Raw genomic sequence first — 19735 nt, 5'->3', positions numbered from 1 at the left:
ACTAATATTTTCATCTGGGAGCCTGAGGGGAGGGAGAGGGGAAACATGTGCTTTTGGCTTTTAAACTGATAAGAACTTTAAATACAGGTGAGGTCAGAAGGTTCTGGAACTCCATTTCCTCCCACTATCATTTCCACCAGGGCTGGAAAACACTCCAGGGTTGAAGGAAGAATGAGAAACATGAGAGAAAGCGTTACATAGGCACTCCTTGTTTTTGTGGGGAATATTATCTCTCGGAGTTAAAAATGCTGTGAAAATATGAAATTCCACAGCAAGGTCTTCAGAGCCTCTGACTGTGAACTTCCTGACCCTGGTGCCTTGGCCAGCTCTGTGCACTTGTACCTGGAGCACTTGTATCTCTGGCATGACCCTCTCACAAAGGGGTGTCTGTTGTCTTCCTGGACCTAATCAGCTTGTTTTGTAACACCCTCTCCCCCTCACAGGCTTACTGAAGCAAAGGAGAAAATAGAAAACAAAGCATGTTTTCCATGGCTAGATCTCTGGGGATTGTCTCTGAACATTTATTTTGGTCTCTGATTTTTTTTTTTTGCCTCATACTCTTAGGGAATTAAAATTTTCTGGGCAAGACATTGGCAGAGAACATGCCTATAACCTTTAGTTTCCTATCAAAACATCACTTGGAGTTGGCATGCAGGACCGTAGCTTTGAAGAGTTGCCCATGAACTCCGTTTCAGGAAAATAATTTGGCAACATCAGTATATAAACTGTTTTCTCAGGGTCGCATTTAAGGGAGTATTTACTCAAAATTCAGAAGCATACCTCCTAGGAAATGGCCTTTTTCCAAGAGTCGTTAAGCATAAAGAGCCTTTTAGGCCAACTAGTGACTTTGGAATAATATTTTAAAAATTATGAATAGATATAAGGTACATTTACTTAATGCAGAGTGAGCTATATTCTCCTCTATATGTTTTTCCATTCTTTTATTTTTATTATTGACTTTATTTTTTAGAGTAGTAGGGTTCACAGCAAAATTGAGTGGAAGGTATAGAGATTTCCCATACTCTCCCCTGCCCCCACACATGCATGGCCTCCCCCAATATCAACATCCCCACCAGAATGGTCCATTTGTTACAGTTACTGAACCTACCTCACAATCCGAAGTCCACAGTCAACCTTAGGGTTCACTCTTAGTGGTGTTCATTCTTTGAATTTGGCCAACATTATAGTGTTGTACTTTCACTGCCCTAAAAATCCTCCTTGACCTATTTTTTAATTTGCATAATAGCTTATTGGTAAGCAGATCTGTCGACTTTGGGATCATCCTATGAGTTCTAACATTATTTCCCGGAACCATGTGAAGCGACTACTTCAGAACTATAAGAAACAGGTGAGTCAGTGTGAAAGCACAGCCCCACTGAATGTTTTTTGGATCCTATTTGCCCATTTCAGCATATCTATATGGACAGAAATTGTAGTTATTACCACTTTTTTTTTTTAAAAGATAAGCCTGTCCTTGTTTTGGATAACCAACTAATATCAGAAGAATTTTCCTTTTTAGCCTCAGAGTTCTGTGATTGACAAGTCGTCATTCAGTGTGGAGTTTCTGCCTCTGAACTACTTAACTGAAACCTTGACAAATATAGAATCCTCCAATGAAGGTAATTCACTCCTCTGTTCTCAGTTTTCTCCTGCCTTTCTCTTGACACATCAATCAGTCCCTATTTACTTTGCTGTACCTTTTTTCTTTCCAAAATGCCCCTTATTTATAAGTAGGTCCTTATTGCAATTGGCTTCAATTAGCAGTACACAATTTACCTAAATTGCCAAAGGAATGATCACCTCGGAAGTTTTAAAAGGGTTTAAGATGTTAAACACCCATTTGGTTGATGCCAATAGCCTCTCTTGGTTCTGAGGTTTAATTAATTTTAACAACACATTCTCAGAACAGTGTGTTTTACTAAAATATAAAATGATTTTGATTTCAAAGAGCTGTGGACATTATAAATGTTGCGTGGCTTCATAGTAACTCTCCTCTCTCTCTCTCCCTCCCACCCCTCTCTCCCTCCCTGCAGCTCTGCATGCTTTTATAGGGCATGACAACGTGGATGCGAAATTTGTGGAGGAAGCAGCTCTGAAACACACCACAATGCTTTTAGGCTTATGAAAAAGAAAATATAATTGCATCGGCTTCCAAGTTTTAATCCTGCTCATTAGCTGAATTCTTCTACTGAGAATTCTCTAGCAATATTTAAAGTTGGTTACCAATATCAGAATACATTGTTGAACCATCTGAATTTCAGTTTGGTACTTGTTCAGACAGAAGTCAACTGCTGTAAACTCATTCCAGTTTTGGGCAGCAGATGAGCAGTCAAGTGTGGAGAAATGTCCGACAGACCAAGGAGGCAGGCAATGGCATAAATGATGCTCTTCCTGGTGGCTTCATAGGCCCCAAACTAGTTTCTGTTGCACTCTGAAATAAAACATGCTTTAAACATAGACTGAATAGTGCTTAGAAAAACAAAAACTAGATGTGTCATTGAAAATAACATATGACAAGTGGAAAAATTAAATGTTGCATAAAAACTGTATTTGTAAAGAGGATAGTTTTTAAAAAACTGAACTTGGACTAAGTCAAATCTGCTATTTCCAGTATAGAATAATTTGCAACATACAGCAGTTTGTACATAGTCTATTTAGAGTAAGATTTGCCTTTTTGTGATGGTTCAGATGGAACTGTATTTAATATTTTTAAGCTTTTTTATATTTATAAAAGTTGATTTAGAAATACCTTATCATTAACCCCCCCCCCCCCACACACACACTGAAAGTTTGGGCCTGACTTTTTTGTCCTTTCTACAAAGCCCTTTTTTATTCCAGCCAGGAATCATGAGTTTATAAACAAGTTCCCCCATAGGCTCCCATGTCCTCTAACTAGTTCTCCCACTTTTTCCCCTCTCTTGTCTACAGTGACTTCATTATGACACATTAATACAGCTGCTGCCTAGGGTCAGCCCATGACCCTTTGCTTTTCTCTTTTCACATTATTTCCCTCAATAAACTTGTGAAATTAAAAAAAAAATTTCTTTATTGATTTCAGAGAAAGGAAGGGAATGAGAGAGAGAGATAGAAACATCAGTGATGAGAGAGTCATTGATCGGCTGCCTCCTGCAGGCCCCCTACTAGGGATAGAGCCTGCAACCTGGGCACGTGCCCTGACTGGGAATTGAACCGCAGTCTCCTGGATCATAGGTCGATGCTCAACCGCTGAGCCACACCAGCTGGGGAAAATTTTAATCATTATAAATATCATTAGCTGGTATAATAATTCAACTTCTTTTCTAAAACGATCATTGTATTCTAAAACTTGACCTCTCCTACAGAATTCCCCCTTTTGGTCAAATACTTCATGGTGACTAAGGCTCAAAATCTTGGAGCCATATGAGCTAGGCAGTGCTGATTTTTTCTCTTCCTAAGTTCATTATTTTTCATTCCCTACCCTTTTCACACCTCGCTTGTTTCAGTCACTTTCTAAGGTCTAATTCATCTGACTTATATTTGAGATAAACACTAGCTTGATCTGCTCATAATCCTTCAATAACTTGCCATTCATTACAGGATAAAATTCAAACTCACATTCAAAACCACAGGGTAAAAATCCAAACTCACCCTAATCCTGACCTTGTACAGTTCCCCAACATGAACATTCTGTTCCAGCCAGCCCAGTTCACTGGGCCTTGAACACAACTTTTGTCTTTCTACTTCTAAGCCTTGCTCAGGATATTTCCCCTACCTGGAATCCCCTCTATAAATTGAAATCTAATTTATGCTTAAGGGCCAGGTAAAAAATTCCACCTGACTGTAATCCTGGGGCATTCCAGCACAGTGCCACCTTTCCCCTCTCGACCAGTAGCACACATTGCAATATTTAAGTATCCATCCCTTTGTGATTTAAAAAAATTGTTTCCATTCTTATGTTGTTAAGTTTCCTATGTGTATATTTTTTGAATCCCTAATGTGATTGCTAACTCCTACAACACAGGAACTGTATTTATGCATTTCTTGGTGTTAAACACATGATTTATACAGTGTTACTTATAGGCATCTCAAGGAATTGCTTTTCAATAACTTCACAAAACAATCAGGTTAGATTCAGGACTTGTAGACTGAGAATGAGATTAAATTTCCCTCCAATCTGGCAGGATAGGGGCTTGGAACAAGTTTTGTTTGATTTAGCAAAATAAAGGAATGTGGTATTTCTCACGCCCAGAGTTGTGAACTAAAATTCATAACTGATAACAGTATTAAAGATAGACTGAGCATATTAATGAATGTAAAATCACGGGTTTGAAATCTTGTGTATATTCATACATGAGAACATGTAAAAACAGAATTAGAAATAGACTTGGGTGAAATGCAATAAAATTAGTCATAAAATAAGAGGAACTGGCCTTTTTTCAACTCTTTCACATGCCATATTATAAATATTTTCATTGACATTTTGAAAAATCTGGTATCAAAACTGAAAATAATCATGATTTTATTTGTATCCAACATTTTGATAAATTTAGATTTATAAGAAAGATAAATTAGGGCATAATTATTTTTGTAGCAAAACGATTAGTTACTTGTAAAAAGAATCACCATAACATTATTTTGAAACCCGTAAGCTTCCCTACTGCTTTTTACTTGATTTAGATTTAACATCAACTTCAAATGTAACCATTTACATAACAAAGGGAGTTAAGCCCCTGTGATACTTGGTCATTCTTCTTTTTCTTTAAAGTCAGTATTTTGAACAGTATCCTTTTTTTCTTTAATAAATAAGGACCACTCTGCTAATTTCTGTTCTTCATTGAAAATGGATTTATTTTTATTGGATTTTATAGCACCTGGCCTACTATATATTTCTGAAAGGTTTCAATACAGAGCATGAAAAAGAGAAATGAGCAAGGCAAATATATGCTTTGACATAGTTGTAGAACAATTCTATGTCCTACTAACAACATGTAAAATACAGTAGTTGGTGAGTATAAAAGGAAGCTATGTCATTTCTGTTGCTGATTAATTGTGGATGTTGTATATGTCTGTAATTTTGAGCTATTATAGTGACATAGTCCAGCTGTGGATATGGGGAAGCCTGACTGAAGTGTCTCCTTGAGGAGCCTGGATTAGTTTACATATTCAGATTTCAATTGGCTTTATAACAGGCTTCCTTATGTGCCTCATATTGGCCCCAGGTTCGCTGGGCTTAAAAGGAGCCAAAGCACCGTATGGTTTCGGCAAAGGAAGAGTGGCTTCTGCCTCTGGGATGTAGGCATTTGGACGCATCTCTGCAGTCGTGAGAACACCATTGGGCAGCTGGCGATTTTCCGCTTCCAATGACTCCTGCAAAGAATGAAGTTTCCTTTTCAGTTTTCTGAAAACTCTGGTGAAGTCACTTCACCCCAGGGCCCACCAGACAGCTGGGTCTGAGCAGGCTTAGGCTGTGCTGGCCAATATTCTCCCAAAGGACAGGAGGGTATGAGGGTGAAGTCACTACACACACACTCTCACATGTTGCATCACACTGGAATGACCCATGTTCTCAAGCATCATGCCATTCTGGGGTTTATGGTTTATCATAAACTGGTTGGTGGGTTCTAAGTTTCATTGTATCCCAACCTTAGTATCTTTCCTTAAATACTAATTACTTCCATGGTTTGTTTTTGACAAGAGGTAGGACAATCTATTCCCTTTGGTAAGTCATTGGTGAACAAATGTTAGAAAGGGAAAGAAGGAAGAAGGGAGAACCAGAGGACAGAAGTGGCCAGAGCTCGCCTTGAGACTCAAGGTCCTCAAGATTCTGCCTGTGCTTCTAGAAAATAGAGGATTCTCTCACAGTATTAAAAAGAATTTTAAATAACGGAGACAGGTAAATGATGCCGGACGCCATAGGTAAAATCTGAAGCTCTAGAAAAAAGTCCCAGGCAGTGTGGGAATTACAAATCAGACAGTTCTCAGATATTCTTAATATGTGTTTGGAATGCACCTTTTTCTTGGGCTAGTTAATGAATAGTGATCTTTTTGAGGATGTCTACTTGAAAGTTTGAGAGTGGATTGTAGGTCCCCAAGATGTAGTCTCCTTAGAAAGAGATACCTAATTCCGTTCTAAGAATACTGAAAGGTCATGGGTTTCAGCAGAACAACTGGGCACCCAATGTGCAGATGGAATGAGTGATAGACCTAGACTTAGGCCAGTGGCAGGAGAAAAAAGGGATGGCATTGAGGCCAAGGATGCACACCAAGTGCAGAGTCTGCAAAGGCTGTAACAACCTTAATATGCTGGAGGCCTCACACTATGCTGTGATGGCCGTAGCAGATAGACATGGAAGAGTAAGGTGTGGTTTGAGCAGGGGTGCAAGGACAGAGATTGGAGACCTACAGATAAAATCAAAGCCAGCCTGGTCATTGCCATGCCAGTGGGGTTTATGGTGTTCAGCCATACCAGCCAGGACATGAGATTGTGGGGTGGAACTTGGTGCTTGCCAAGTGTTCTCCAGAGAATATTATGGTGCTTTGGACTATTGTACTTGGATTTGCCTACATAATATCTTTAAAAAATCCCAAAGCTTTCTTCTCACTATTTGGACTATAGGTAGAGTGGGAAATTTTTTATATATTTTGGGAGGGTTGAAACCCTTGAAAACATCCCTTCCTGGCACTTTACAAATGCAATATGAAGCTTAAAAGTACCTGAGACTTTTCAGCAATGGCCAAGGCATACATTTCTTCATCACGAAGTACCTTCAACCATTCTTTCTCAATCTCTTTATTGAGTGGCAGACCCTTTTCTATCCTGGAATTGCAAGAGAAGATGAAGTCTTCTTTCTCCTTGACTTCCTTTTGTAGCTCAATAGTCAGAGCTTGTTTCATGGACAGCTCAGCAACAAGCGCCATCAGTTTTTCAGTTGCATCTTTGATCTTTTTCTGGTAGCCATTCATCTAGAATTAAAGAGCCGAAGGCTTAGCCTATGTATACATTCCATGAAAACTGAAGAATATGGCAGGCTGCTGGCTCTTTATAATGTGGGAGGGATTCTTGCCTGAAGGAAAGAGTCTAAGTGGAAATTTATAGAAAATAAGAATTGGAGGAAACTTCAGAGATTGAGCCCAACACCCTAGCTGTGTAAATGACAAAAAGGGAAAAGAAAGAGATATGTTTATCGAGTTACCAGATGTCCAGGTGGAAAGCATTGAGGGGAATAGTTAGGTGATAAGGAGAGGGGAATAGAATGTTCTTGATGTCTAAGTTCTGGCCTAATTTTGCCATGTTATTAATTTGTCACTTATCCAGTGAAAAAAAATCTAGTAGAACAAAACTATATTTAAAAGTTACTCTTTAATTATATAAGGTGATCAGCAGAGGTCCTGCATCTGAAATTATTGTTAATGGAAATATCACACCTCAACATGTTTGTATTATTGATCATAATTTTGGGGATGCATAATTATTAGGTCATAAGCAAGCATGAGCTGAACTGGGGAAAATCTGGACAATAATTTGAAATGAAATGTACTGGTTGTGTGTGTGTTTACCATTTCACGTCAGGTATTTATCATCAAAGAATTAAAAGATAGGACTTAGTGGAATAACTGATTTTAAAAGACCAAAAAGAAGTAAAAGTAGAGTTGGTGGTTCCTCTAAGCTCTCTGGCCCATGGCACAACCTTTCCATGTGGCCGTAGCCACGGCGGGTCCCTGAGTGGTGACTCCTCCCATCTGCCAACACTGTCATATTACCTTGCTTTATTTTTAATCTATATCCTGTTCCACCGACGCCATCGTATTACATATGTATGTGCTTGGCTATTCGGCTGTAGTCTGCCACCCCCCAAGAATGTGCTCTTCTTGAGGACAAGGCCTATCTGTTTTATTCATCATATCCCCAGTGTCCAGAGTGGTGCTTGAACATAGGCAGCAGCAAGCAAAATTAAAATCGAATGGTTGTTAAGTGAAGGAATGAGTAAATTATTAGTCTATTTTAACCCTTCAGTCCTCGAAACACTCTCTTCTCCTAACAGAGCACACACTGGTCTATCTTAGAGGAATGTTGCTGCTGGTGATCTGCCTGCCTTGGAAAATGTAGTGACTGATTATTATGTACACACTTTGTCTCCTTAAGGGAATATACACTGAATCAAAGGCTACCATTTAAAGTTTCAGGGGTGAGTCAATATCCTTTCTAATTTCATTAATTAATCAGTCACCACACACTTGAGTGTGTGTGTATGTTTAACTAGCCAACATCCTCTATAAATCAAAAAAAGGATGGTATTATTCTGGGTTGCTCTAAGTCTTTGCTGAGATTTTCCATTTTCTGTTCATTTGGAAAACTTGGAAGATGAGCCATAAGCTACTTAGGAAAGATGAGAGCCTTGAGGTGGCATGCATTCTTGTTGAGAACCCACAAAAAACTAGGCTACTTCTTCTTGACTATGTAATGCTTGCAACAACTTTAGCTGATATCACACCCATTTCATGGATCAGGAAACAGTTTTACAGTCATTTATGTACCTTTATCAAGGTCATTTGCTAGTGTCTGAGATCTGAACACATTTCTACCTCCAAGTCCTGGGTACTATGAGGAAATTATAATTTTAAATGAAAAAAAAAAAAATACAGAGGGAACGTGGGCAGTGGGGGAAGGAAAAGGCAGATAAATCACTGGGCCAGAACTCAGTTACACTAGGACCCTCCTGGCACTTTCAGCGTTTCTCCAGCAGTACTGTTGGCTTCAGGAGAAGCTGCCATCAGCTTTGACAAGCCAGCCTTCAGCAAACACTGACCTTCTTTAAAGAAAAGGAAGTTCATTTTTCAAAAGGAAGGAAAGCAACATTTAAAGAAACATTGGACATGCTAATTCAGGCAGAGTTCATGAGCCTAACAAGTCTTACCATTCTTTATGAGGTAAAGTTGTGAACTGCACAAGCACCGCTGCACTGACTATCTGCCAGTGTAAGTTATCATAGTGAAGTGTAAAAGCCAGATAAGTGACACAGGTGGCTTGAGACTTAGTAATTTCCTCTTTGTTTAGTGGGCCAAAACTGTTTTTACAAAGGGATAGACATTTACTACTCAGTAACTGTTCCGGAGTTTAGTACACACTAGGCTTTGGGGAAACTAAGAAGAACCAGGAACAGTCATCGCCCTCTGGAGCCCACAGTCAGGTATGGGTGTTACCATGACCTATTTTCCCATCTGTCTCACTGACTTGGCACTATGAACAGTGTGCTCCTTCCCTCTGTCTGCCCCCATGTCTAGCATGAGGGGGAGCACATGGCACCTAAGTACTGCTAAGATCCCTGTGCTGTCACAGTGGGATGCCCCAGGGGGCCACCGAGGCCAGGCGATCCTCTGACCACCCTACGTCACAATCACCAACCTCCATCCTGCTGTCTGCTCCTTTCAAGGTACTTGCTAGCAGTCCCAGTCTGTCCCTGTAGCTTTGAATCAGCACTCCTATTACAGTATCTTAAGTTTATGCAATTAGGAAGCTCTGTGTTACTGGCCTGTCCTCATTAGTGGGGCCTACTGGTGACTCCGCCCCATGGTCTAATAGGCCCATGTTTGTGTGACTTGTCTTTAATGGTCCCTTTCCATTTCTGGGTTCTGGCTGAGTTCCCATGCAGTTCCCATGCAAGACCGCTGTTTAACTGAAGCCTTCCAATCACAAGGAACTAAAAAGGATTTAACTTGGCACATGGAATATAAAGATAATAACTGTCATATTTGAGAAGGTGGCCAGTTAAGTGAAACTTGCATACTGCCATTTAAAAGCTTAGGTTTTGCCACTATAATGTGAATTCACTCAGGGAACAAGATTGGAACTTACTTTGAACAATTCTCTAAGAGTCATCTTTACATTTTTAATTCTGCATCTTTATGTTTCTCTGTCACAAAGCCTAATTCTCCAGTGCTCTGCTCCATGAGTAAAGCAGTCTGTGGAAAATGAACCGCAATAGAGCAGTGAGGGCAGAAGAGAAAAGAGTCTTAGACAGACCTTCTTGGCCAAGAGCAGTGTGTCCTCCTTGCTGGCCTGAGTTTTGCTGCAGATCCTGTCCATGAGCCGGGAGACCTGTTCATAGATGAAGTCCTTTTCCAGTAACTGCTCCTCCTTCTTGGCCAGCTGTAGTTCCAGCTACAGTTGAAAATAATTGCAATAGGAAAGGGGAAAAAAGGTCATGCAAGTCAAAAACTTCTTCCCCTCCTTAATGAAGACACATTGCTTTTGTAGTTGCTACAAAACCTCTAGAAGGTTTTTAGAGCTGAGCTACGTCATCACCTCCCCTGCCACAACTGCCTCCCAACAGCTCTGGGAATTCTTCCTCCCCACGGTAGAGAATGTCCCTCTCACCTCCACCTACCTTCTATTGCCCTTCCTCTGATATGTTCTCATAAGGAAGACAAATTAATCTCTTCAAGATGCCAAAGTTTTTCCTCTGGGCTATGATAAAAAGGTGGGCATCTTGAAACCACTCAATTTTTACCCCTTTTGGCAATATTTAAAGTCAAGCTTAGGTTTTGTTACTAGATTGCAATGAAAGGGCTATATTAGTGGCTAGAGTAATGAGGGATAAATATGTCCACACAATATGAAACACTAGTCCAGATATCTGTGACACTGAATAGCAACGAGCAAATAGATGCTATTTTAAGAAATAATATTTGGGAATCCAAGGTGGCGGTGGAGTAACTAAAAGGTACACTCACTTTCTCCCGGGACAAAACTGAGAGAACAATTATAGAACAATCAAACTGAATAACCAACTGAAGACTAGCTGAAGAGAAGTCTTATAACCAAGGATTTATAAGGAGCCACATCAAGGGTAGTAGAAAGGGCAGACATGCAAAAAGGGCTGGCTCTACTTCCATGGGCGGCAGCTGAAATTCTGGAGGCATATCTTAGCTGTGGGGGTCTCTCGCTGAGAAGCATGGGGTCTCAACCCCACACCAGACTCCTCAGTCCAGAGCACAGAGCTGAGAAGAGGCACTCACATAACATCTGGCTGTGAAAATCAGCAGGAATTCTGATTGCCATGGAGAGACAGGAGTCTCCTAGAAACCCAGGAGCCCTCTTAAAGGGCCAACACACAAAATCTTATTCACAGACACTGACCCTGGGCTCCAGCAGAGAGAGGGCAGAGTGAACTAGAGTCATGTGAGGAGAAACTGGAGTGGCTCTGGGGAGAGAGCTGAAGGGACAGCCACCAGCTGAGCTGAGTTCCTTTCCCACACTGCGGAGGCCATCTTTCTTGGGTGGAGCACTCCCCTCCATAAGGCATCAGCCTGGGGGAATGCAATAGCCCCACTCTCTGGTGTCCCTGCCACCCTGCCCTGTGAAGCTTGTGCCCTGCTGAGGGGTCAGATACCTGGGCCTGGTCGGGTTGTAGAGGTCTGGGCAGGCTCAGGGGGTGTCAGTGACTGAGTTCTGTGATTTTGGGGTAGGGGCCATTCCTCTTACTTTCCTGTGAACCCGACTGGTTCCTTCTCTTCATGGGAGATCCACTAGCCCCACTAGCCAGGCTCCTGGTGGCCCCATCCTACTGACTCCTGGTGGCTCTGCCCTGCTGAGAGCTGGGCAGAATATGGGACAGACTGAGTTGTGTAGCTCTGGGTTGAGGGTGACTCTCCCTACCTTCCCCCAAGCCTGACCAGTATCTCCCCATCACAGGAAATCCACTAACCCTACCATACCAACTCCTGGTGGCCCTACCCTGCTGAGATCAGACTCTGGGAAGAATCTGGAACAGACTTAATTGTGTAGCTCTAGGATGGGGGACATTGTTACCTCACATGCCTGACTGGTATAAAGCCTTCCCTCCACACAGCCAAATCTTGGTCTGTTTGGGCCTGATAAATTCTGCAGGCCTTACCCTGATGACTCCCTGAGACCCCATACCACCACAGAGGTGTGTGAGCACCCAGCATATGGTAGCAAGACTTGGTATACTCTGGGACATTTGCTAAGTGGCCTTAGACCCAACACCACCAAGACTGAACCTTTATCAATCTGGCCAATGCCACTAACCCTTACCTGGTTACTCACTGAGAACCTACTTCATGCTACTCAAGTACTGCCAGAGGCTCATTTAGTGATTGACCCTAACAAGCAGCTGGCAGGCAGAGGCAGGCAAAGGTCCTTGGGACTTTTGCTGATGTTTCCCTGGGCCCAATGCTGGAAAAAACCAGCCTTGATGTGCAGTTTGCTCCTTCTCATGCACACCCAGGCTCAGCAGAGGCAGCTACAAACTGGATAGCTTATGATCTCTAAACAGGTTGCCCAGGTCAGTCCCAGGTAGCGTCTGACTTGGACCTGCACCAGAGTACCTCCCAAGCAGCCCCAGAACCAACACACCTAGAGGTCAGCTCCAGACAATATCAGAGCGGGACCCATATACCTTCACAAGCAGCATATACAAAGGGAGATCTTGGCAGGCACCAGACCCTGATGAGGCAAATTCAGCTTCATGTGGTCGGCACCTGCACAACAGCTTGTACACTCTGATCAGGTTTGATTCTCACAGTCAGCCAACCTGATGGTTGACCCCATGCATGAACAGGCCAATAGCAATCAAGATTCAATTACAATAGGAGGGCCCACATAACCCACACAAGAGACATTCCTAGAGTACCCAGCTCAGGTGATCAAGGAGATTACACCACTGGGTCCCATAGGATACCTACTACATAAGGTCACCCTACCAAGACTGGAAGTCATAGCAGATCTACCTAACACATAGAAACAAAGACAAAGAGGCAGCCAAACATGCCCCAAATAAAAGAACAGAAGAAATATCCAGAAAAAGAGCTAAATAAAATGGAGGCATGCAATTTATTAGATATAGAATTTAAAGAAATGGTTATCAGGAAGCTCAACAAACTTAGTGATAACCCCAACAGCATGAAAAAGAACATAGAAAACATAAAACAGAACCAGTCAGAAATGAAGAATATTATATCTAAAATGAAGAATGCACTAGAAGAAATAAAAGTAGGTTGGATGAAGCAGAGGATCAAATCAGTGATTTGAAAGACAAGGTAGCAGAAAACACCCAATCAGAGCAGGAAAAAGAAAAAAGAATTTTTTAAAAATGAGGAAAATCTAAGGGACCTCTGGGACAACATGAAGCATAACAACATCCTCATGATAGGAGTACCAGAAGGAGAAGAGAGAGAACAAGGGATCCAGAACCTATTTGAAGAAATAATGACTAAAAATTTCCCTGACCTGGCAAAGAAAAAAGACACATAAGTCCAGGAAGTGCAGAGTTCCAAACAAGATGAACCCAAAGAGGCCCACAACAAGACACATCATAATTAAAATGACGAATGTTAAAGACAAAGAGAGAATCTTAAGGGCAGCAAGAGAGAGAGACAGTTACCTACAAGGGAGCTCCCATAAGACTGACAGCTGATTCTCAACAGGAACATTTCAGGCCAGAAGGCATTGGAATGAAATATTCAAAATGATGAAAATCAAGGACCTACAACCAAGACCACTTTATCTACCAAGGCTATCATTTAAAATTCAAGGAGAAATAAAGAGCTTCCCAGACAAGAAAAAGCTAAAGGAGTTTATTACCACAATACCAACATTATAAGAAATGTTAAAGGGCCTTCTTTAAGAAGAAAAGAAGAAGAAAGAGGAGTAGGAGGAGGAAGAGGAGGAGAAGAAGGAAGATGACTATGATGAGGAGGAGGAGGAGAAGAAGAAAAACAGAGGAACATAGTTAAAAGAATAATCACTTTAAATGTAAATGGATTAATGCTCAAATAACAGACGATAGTGGAATGGATAAGAAAACAAGATCCATATATATGCTGTCTACAAGAGACCCATGTTAGAACAAAAGATACACACAGACTAAAAGTAAAGGGATGGAAAAAGATATTTCATGCAAATGGAAGTGGAAAAAAAAAAGTTGGGGCAGCAATACTTTTATCAGACAAAATAGACTTTAGAACAAAAGCTATAATAAGAGACAAAAAAGGATACTACATAATGATAAAAGGAGCAATCCAGCAAGAGGATATAACACTTATAAATATTTATGCACCCAACACAAGAGCACCTAAATATGTAAGTCAAATCTTGATGGACATAAGATTTCCATCAATAGTAATACAGTCATAGTAGGGGATTTTAACACCCCACTGATATCAATGAATAGATCTTCCAGACAGAAAATCAACAAGGAAGTAGAGGCCTTAAATGACACACTAGATTAGATGGATTTAGTAGATATCTTTAAAGCATTTCACCCCAAAGCAGCAGAATATACATTCTTTTCAAGTGCACATATAACATTTTCTAGCATAGATCACATGTTAGGACACAAAACAAGCCTCGATAAATTCAAGAAGACTGAAACCAAATCAAGCATCTTCTCTGACTATAATGGTATGAAACTAGAATAAATCACAAGAAAAAAACTGAAAAACACACAACGACATGGAGGTTAAATAACTTGTTACTAAACAACGAATGAGTTAACAATAAAATCAAGAAAAAAAAATCAAAAGATAGCTTGAGTCCTGGCTGGATGGGTCTGTTGGTTGGAGCATTGTCCTGTATGCCAAAAGGTTACAAGTTTGATCCCCATTCGAGGTGTGTACAGGAGACAACTGATTGATGTCTGTTTCTCAGATCAATGTTTCTCTCTCTCTCTCCCTCTCTCTCTCCCTCTCTCTAAAAATCAATAAAAACTTATCGTTGGGTGAGGATTTTTTAAAAAGATACCTTAACACAAATGAATATGAGGACACAACAACCCCAAATCTGTGAAACACAGTGAAAGCAGTCCTAAGAGGGAAATTAATAGCATTAAGGAATACCTCAAGAAGTAAGAAAAATCTCAAACAATCTGACTTTACATTTAAAGGAACTAGAAAAAACAACAATATACAAAAGCCGAAAGTGAGAAGAAAGAATATAATAAAGATCAGAGCAGAAGTAAATGAGTCTTAACAAAACAATAAAAAAGATCTATGAAACCAAGAGATGTTCCTTTGAAAAGATAAATAAGATTGACAAACTTTTAACTAGACTCATCAAGAAAAAAAGAGAATAGACCCAAATAAGCATAATCAGAAATGAAAGAGAAGTAACAACTGACACTAAAGAAATACCTACAAATGATTGTAAGAAAATATTACAAACAACGATATGCCAACAAATTGGGCAATCTGGAAGAAATGGATAAATTCCCAGAAACATACAATCTTCTGAAACTGAATCAGAAAAAACCAGAGAATCTGAATAGATGGACTACAACCCGTGGAATTGAAACGGTAATAAAAAAAACTCCTGACAAACAAAAGTTTTGGACCAGATGGCTTGATGGGTGAATTTTACCAAACTTTCAAAGAAGAACTAATACCTATACTTCTCAAACTATTCCTAATATATCTTAAGAATCCTGAAACACCAATCAGAAAGACTATATGCACCCCTATGTTCATAGCAGCACAATTTATAATAGCTAAGATCTGGAAACAGCCCAAGTGCCCATCAGTAGATGAGTGGATAAAAAAGCTGTCGGATATTTGCACCATGGAATACTATGCAGCTGTAAAGAAGAAGGATCTCTTACAGTCTGGCACTGCATGGATGGACCTGGAGAATATTATGGTAAGTGAAATAAGCCAGGCAGAAAAAGACAAATATCACATGATCTCACTTATATGTGGAATATAAGGAACATAATAAACTGATGAACAAAATAGATTCAGTGAAATAGAAGCATGGGACACACTGATGAATCTCAGAGGGAAGGCAGTGGTGGGTGGGTGAATGGGGACCGATTAACCAAAGAATTTATATGCATGTATGCATAACCCATGGACACAGACAATAGTGTGGTGAAGGCCTGTGGTGGGGGGGTGGATGCAGGGTTGAAGGGGTCAATGGGGAAAAAAGGGAACATCTGTAACACTTTCAACAATAAAGATAAATTAAAAACAAGCAAATGAAAATAACTATTCCTAAAAAAATTCAAAAGGAGGGAAGACTCCCAAGCTCATTTTAAGAGGCCAGCATTAGCCTAATTCCAAAACCAGAAAAAAATACTACAAAGAAAGAAAATTATATGCCAATATCCCTGAGGAACATAGATACTAAATTCTTCCACAAAATATTAGCAAAGTAGAACCAGAAATACATTAAGAAGATCATATAGCATGATCAAGTGGGATTTATTCCTGGGATGCAATGTTGATACAATATCTGCAAATCAATAAATGTGATACATCACATAAACAAAATGAAGGCTAAAAAACATATGATCATATCAATAGATGCAGTAAAAGCGTTTGATAAAAATCCAGCACCCATTTATAATAAAACTCTCTGCAAAGTGGAAATAGAGGGAACATACCTCAATGTAACTAAGGCCATATATGACAAATCCACAGCCAATATCATACTCAATGGGCAAAAACTACAAGCATTTCCCTTATGATCAGGACCAAGATGGGACATAAATGGTGATGGAAGGAGACTTGACTTGGGGTGGTGAATACATAATACAATATACTGATGGTATATTATAGAACTGTACACTTGAAACCTATATAATTTTATTAATCAATGTCACCCCAATAAATTCAATAAATAAATTAGAAAGAAAGAATATTTACCGAATCTAATTTTTTGATCATTTCTTCTTTAGTCATATCTTTTCCTGGAAGGAAGCGGGTTCTGTTTTTACCCTCAGGATTTATAAACCGTTTCTCCAGGTTTTTTATTCTGTCTATACACTGTGAAAACTATTAAACAAGAAAGAAACATTAACTTTAAAACTAACTCTCTTGCTCATAAATTTTAAAATCACATAGCCAAAGGTCTTTAGTGTCTTTGAGTAGGACTGAGACAGGCAAAAGTGGAAGACAATTCTTAAAACCCAATCAGCTGGGACTTGGGGTTGAGCAATGTTTCTGCTCATTTATGGTGCCATGGGGATGATGTCTGTAACTGACCCTACAAAGAAAGCAATGACTGCTGAGTCATCAAAGAAAAAGCTGGCTTTACAACCAGTCCTTTGTTATTTCCCATTTCGTGTTATACTCATGGGATGTTGTGTGGCTGCAGAACTCAAACTGTACAGACTTGATGTCTTTATTGAAAGTTGTTACAGAGGCCAAGGTAGACAACATACAAAATATAGAGCATAATAGACTAAAGTTTTAAACCCTTTGCTGGCAATAGGCTTAATGGCTTCCCAAAGAAGAATGAAGTTAATTACTAGGCCAGTACAATGTGCAGTCTGTGAGGAACAGACTGAACTATTTATATATTTTTTGCTAAACACCCAATATAATGTCTTATATATCAACTGTACTTGTTGAATTAATGAGACTGGAGGTAGATGAAGAAATATGGCCACTGCCAAATAGAAGTGGCAGCCACACTGAGTTTTTGTTTTATTGGGAGAGATGTGGAACATGGTGAGAACCAAGAGTCAACATTTTTAGCTTTACTGAATACCTGCATAATTTCAGGGAAACCATTTATTTTCTCTAAACCAGTTTTCTCAACTGTCAAATTGGAAGATAAGGCCTAATTTCAAGGTGTTGATCCATTTAAATGAGATAACATATTTCAAGAACTTTACATGTCCAAGGTGATACAGGTAGAGTAAAAATTTTTTAATTTATGCTCCTATTCCTGACAAAAATAATTTTAAATAGTGACATAAATAATTTTTTATTTTTCTTCCCCTCTCTCCACACTTCTTAATTGCTCTCAATATGGAGTTAAAGTATACATCCATATGTAATCAAGCATTTGTTGTATTTATTACTAACAACACAATGTTTCCTTTTCTAAAATGAGAAATTAAATAGGAAGCAAAAATATTGTACTTGCTTATCCAGTGGTGCCTTGATTGATCTTATTTCCCCTGGGCCATTGAGGAAAAACTGTTCACTTTTTCTATATAAAATGGTGTTCTTGCATCCAAGTTCATGTGACTTCCAAGATTCCTACAAAGGACCTCTTATTGCAAGCACCAGGAATATATGACTCATGATAATCCTTGGATTAAACTGTTGGATGATTAAAAACTATTTCAAACAGCTGCAAAAATGCAAACCTTAAGAGAATTCCAAAAATGATGCAAAAAATGGAAAGACTGTAAAAAACACAAAACACAGCAGCTTGAACAAATAAGGGGCTATGACAGGGGACCGGCCCTGTAAGGCAGGGTACAGAAATGGCTTGCCTGAAGCTCGAAATTTCACACCACGTCCTTTCAAAGGGCCCACGTAGTTAGTGCTGAGTAGACAAATAATTAAGTGAAGTGTGGAGACTAATGGGAAACTTTCTATTCAACTGTTTTTAAGTTTAGAACTAACTCTGGTAGAACAGGCAACTGATATAATACATAATCCATATGTCTCAATTCTTATGCAGTCAGAATGGTAAAGGCTCACATTAGGCAGTGCACACTATCACTAAATGCATAATATTTCCTCTTGGGTAAACTGAATTAATATATCACACTGGATAAGTGGTTCTATATAATGAAATGCCAAGTATATATATTTTAAGAACAACTAATTTTATTCATTAATAGAGTTATTGATTTGCAATTAGCTCAAATAAAATGCTTACATAATAGAGAGTGAATTTTTCTTTGTGGACCTTATTGAATTTAGTTCTTTTGTTCTGCTGGGCATCTTGATAGTTTAGTGGGCAAAGATGGCCCTGAAACTATGTTTTGGGAAAGAGCTGGAGAGCCACATTGTTCTGTAAAATGAAGTGAGACAAGTATGAGGTGCCTGGGGGACTATCTGGGATGGTGAGGCCATGAAGGGGAGATGGGGGATGAAAGATGGAAAGAGAAGCCAGTGAAATGGAGCTAGGCTAGGGTAATCCATGTGGGGACTGTTCCCAGTGATAGGGTGAACCTATGAACTTTGAGGGGCATGGCTGATATTTCACTTGAAGTTCTTTGCATTTCTGTACTGTACCCTTTCACAAAATCTTCAAGAAAGCCAGTTCACAGACAAAGGCCTTGCATGAATGGTCTCGTGCAGATGCAGACTGAAGAAGGAGCGAGTCCTGAGTCTGTGCTCACATGGCACAGAGGTGAACCAGGCACTGTGCATGCAGCTGAGGAGGGGATCTGTGAACCCCCTTGATGTGATTAAATTAAAAAGGCAGGGCCAAAACTGTTTACAACACAAACGAATAAAAACCATTTGCTTATACATATAGAGAAAGGCTAGAAGGATCTCTTCCAGATTTTTGTTAATTTTAATAGTGATTATATCTTGGGGATAAAATTTTATTTTGTTCTTTAAAAACTTTGTATTTTTTTAAAACTTTATTAACTAAATATATCTTAATTTTATACCAGAAAAAAATCTGAAATCAAACCTGACATTTTAGAAAACTTGTTTTAGGTTCAAATTTGTTCCTACATTGAGTCAGTGGAAAAGTGTTTAAGCCACAATTTTTTTTTGGTTTATTTTTTTCTTATGTTTTTATTAAGAAAAAAATGCAATTATTACATGCGAAGAAAGTAACTTTATTTTCTTTCTTTTATTTGCTATTTTGTGTTTAATTTTTTTGGCTTTATTACACATTTTTAAAGGCATGTCAGAGGTCAGGTTATTAAATTGCAGGGAAACTACAGGGGTTAACAAAGAATCTAATTATATGTGATTGCCTATTAATAACAAACAACAATCTCGGCTCCACAGGGCAAGAGTACTTAAAATGAGAGCTAGA

The 19735-nt window shown here is 39.4% G+C and overlaps 2 protein-coding genes across 3 annotated transcripts in view; one reads left to right on the top strand and one right to left on the bottom strand.

The window, feature by feature from the left end:
* Positions 1–4391, top strand: part of GSAP (gamma-secretase activating protein) — a 102987-nt gene extending 98596 nt beyond the window's left edge. The window contains exons 29-31 of the mRNA XM_081147164.1: positions 1247–1348; positions 1520–1619; positions 2034–4391. Of these exons, the coding sequence (XP_081003290.1) occupies positions 1247–1348; positions 1520–1619; positions 2034–2125 (294 nt within the window). The 3' untranslated portion in view covers positions 2126–4391. The remainder of the gene's footprint in view (positions 1–1246; positions 1349–1519; positions 1620–2033) is intronic.
* A 91-nt stretch (positions 4392–4482) lies between these two features.
* CCDC146 (coiled-coil domain containing 146) overlaps positions 4483–19735 on the bottom strand; it is a 143665-nt gene continuing 128412 nt past the window's right edge. The window contains exons 16-19 of one of the 2 annotated variants that reach the window (XM_081147162.1): positions 16639–16767; positions 10001–10138; positions 6694–6942; positions 4483–5346 (exon numbers count right to left, since the gene is read on the bottom strand). In XM_081147162.1, coding sequence (XP_081003288.1) covers positions 5143–5346; positions 6694–6942; positions 10001–10138; positions 16639–16767 — 720 coding nt within the window. In that variant the 3' untranslated portion in view covers positions 4483–5142. The remainder of the gene's footprint in view (positions 5347–6693; positions 6943–10000; positions 10139–16638; positions 16768–19735) is intronic. The other variant, XM_081147163.1, reaches the window with a different exon arrangement.

The sequence above is a fragment of the Miniopterus schreibersii genome (genome assembly GCF_964146895.1).
Source record: "Miniopterus schreibersii genome assembly, chromosome: 9".
NCBI lineage: Eukaryota > Metazoa > Chordata > Mammalia > Chiroptera > Miniopteridae > Miniopterus > Miniopterus schreibersii.
Note: the sequence above shows the minus strand (reverse complement) of the source record. Positions and strands in the feature narration are given on the sequence as shown.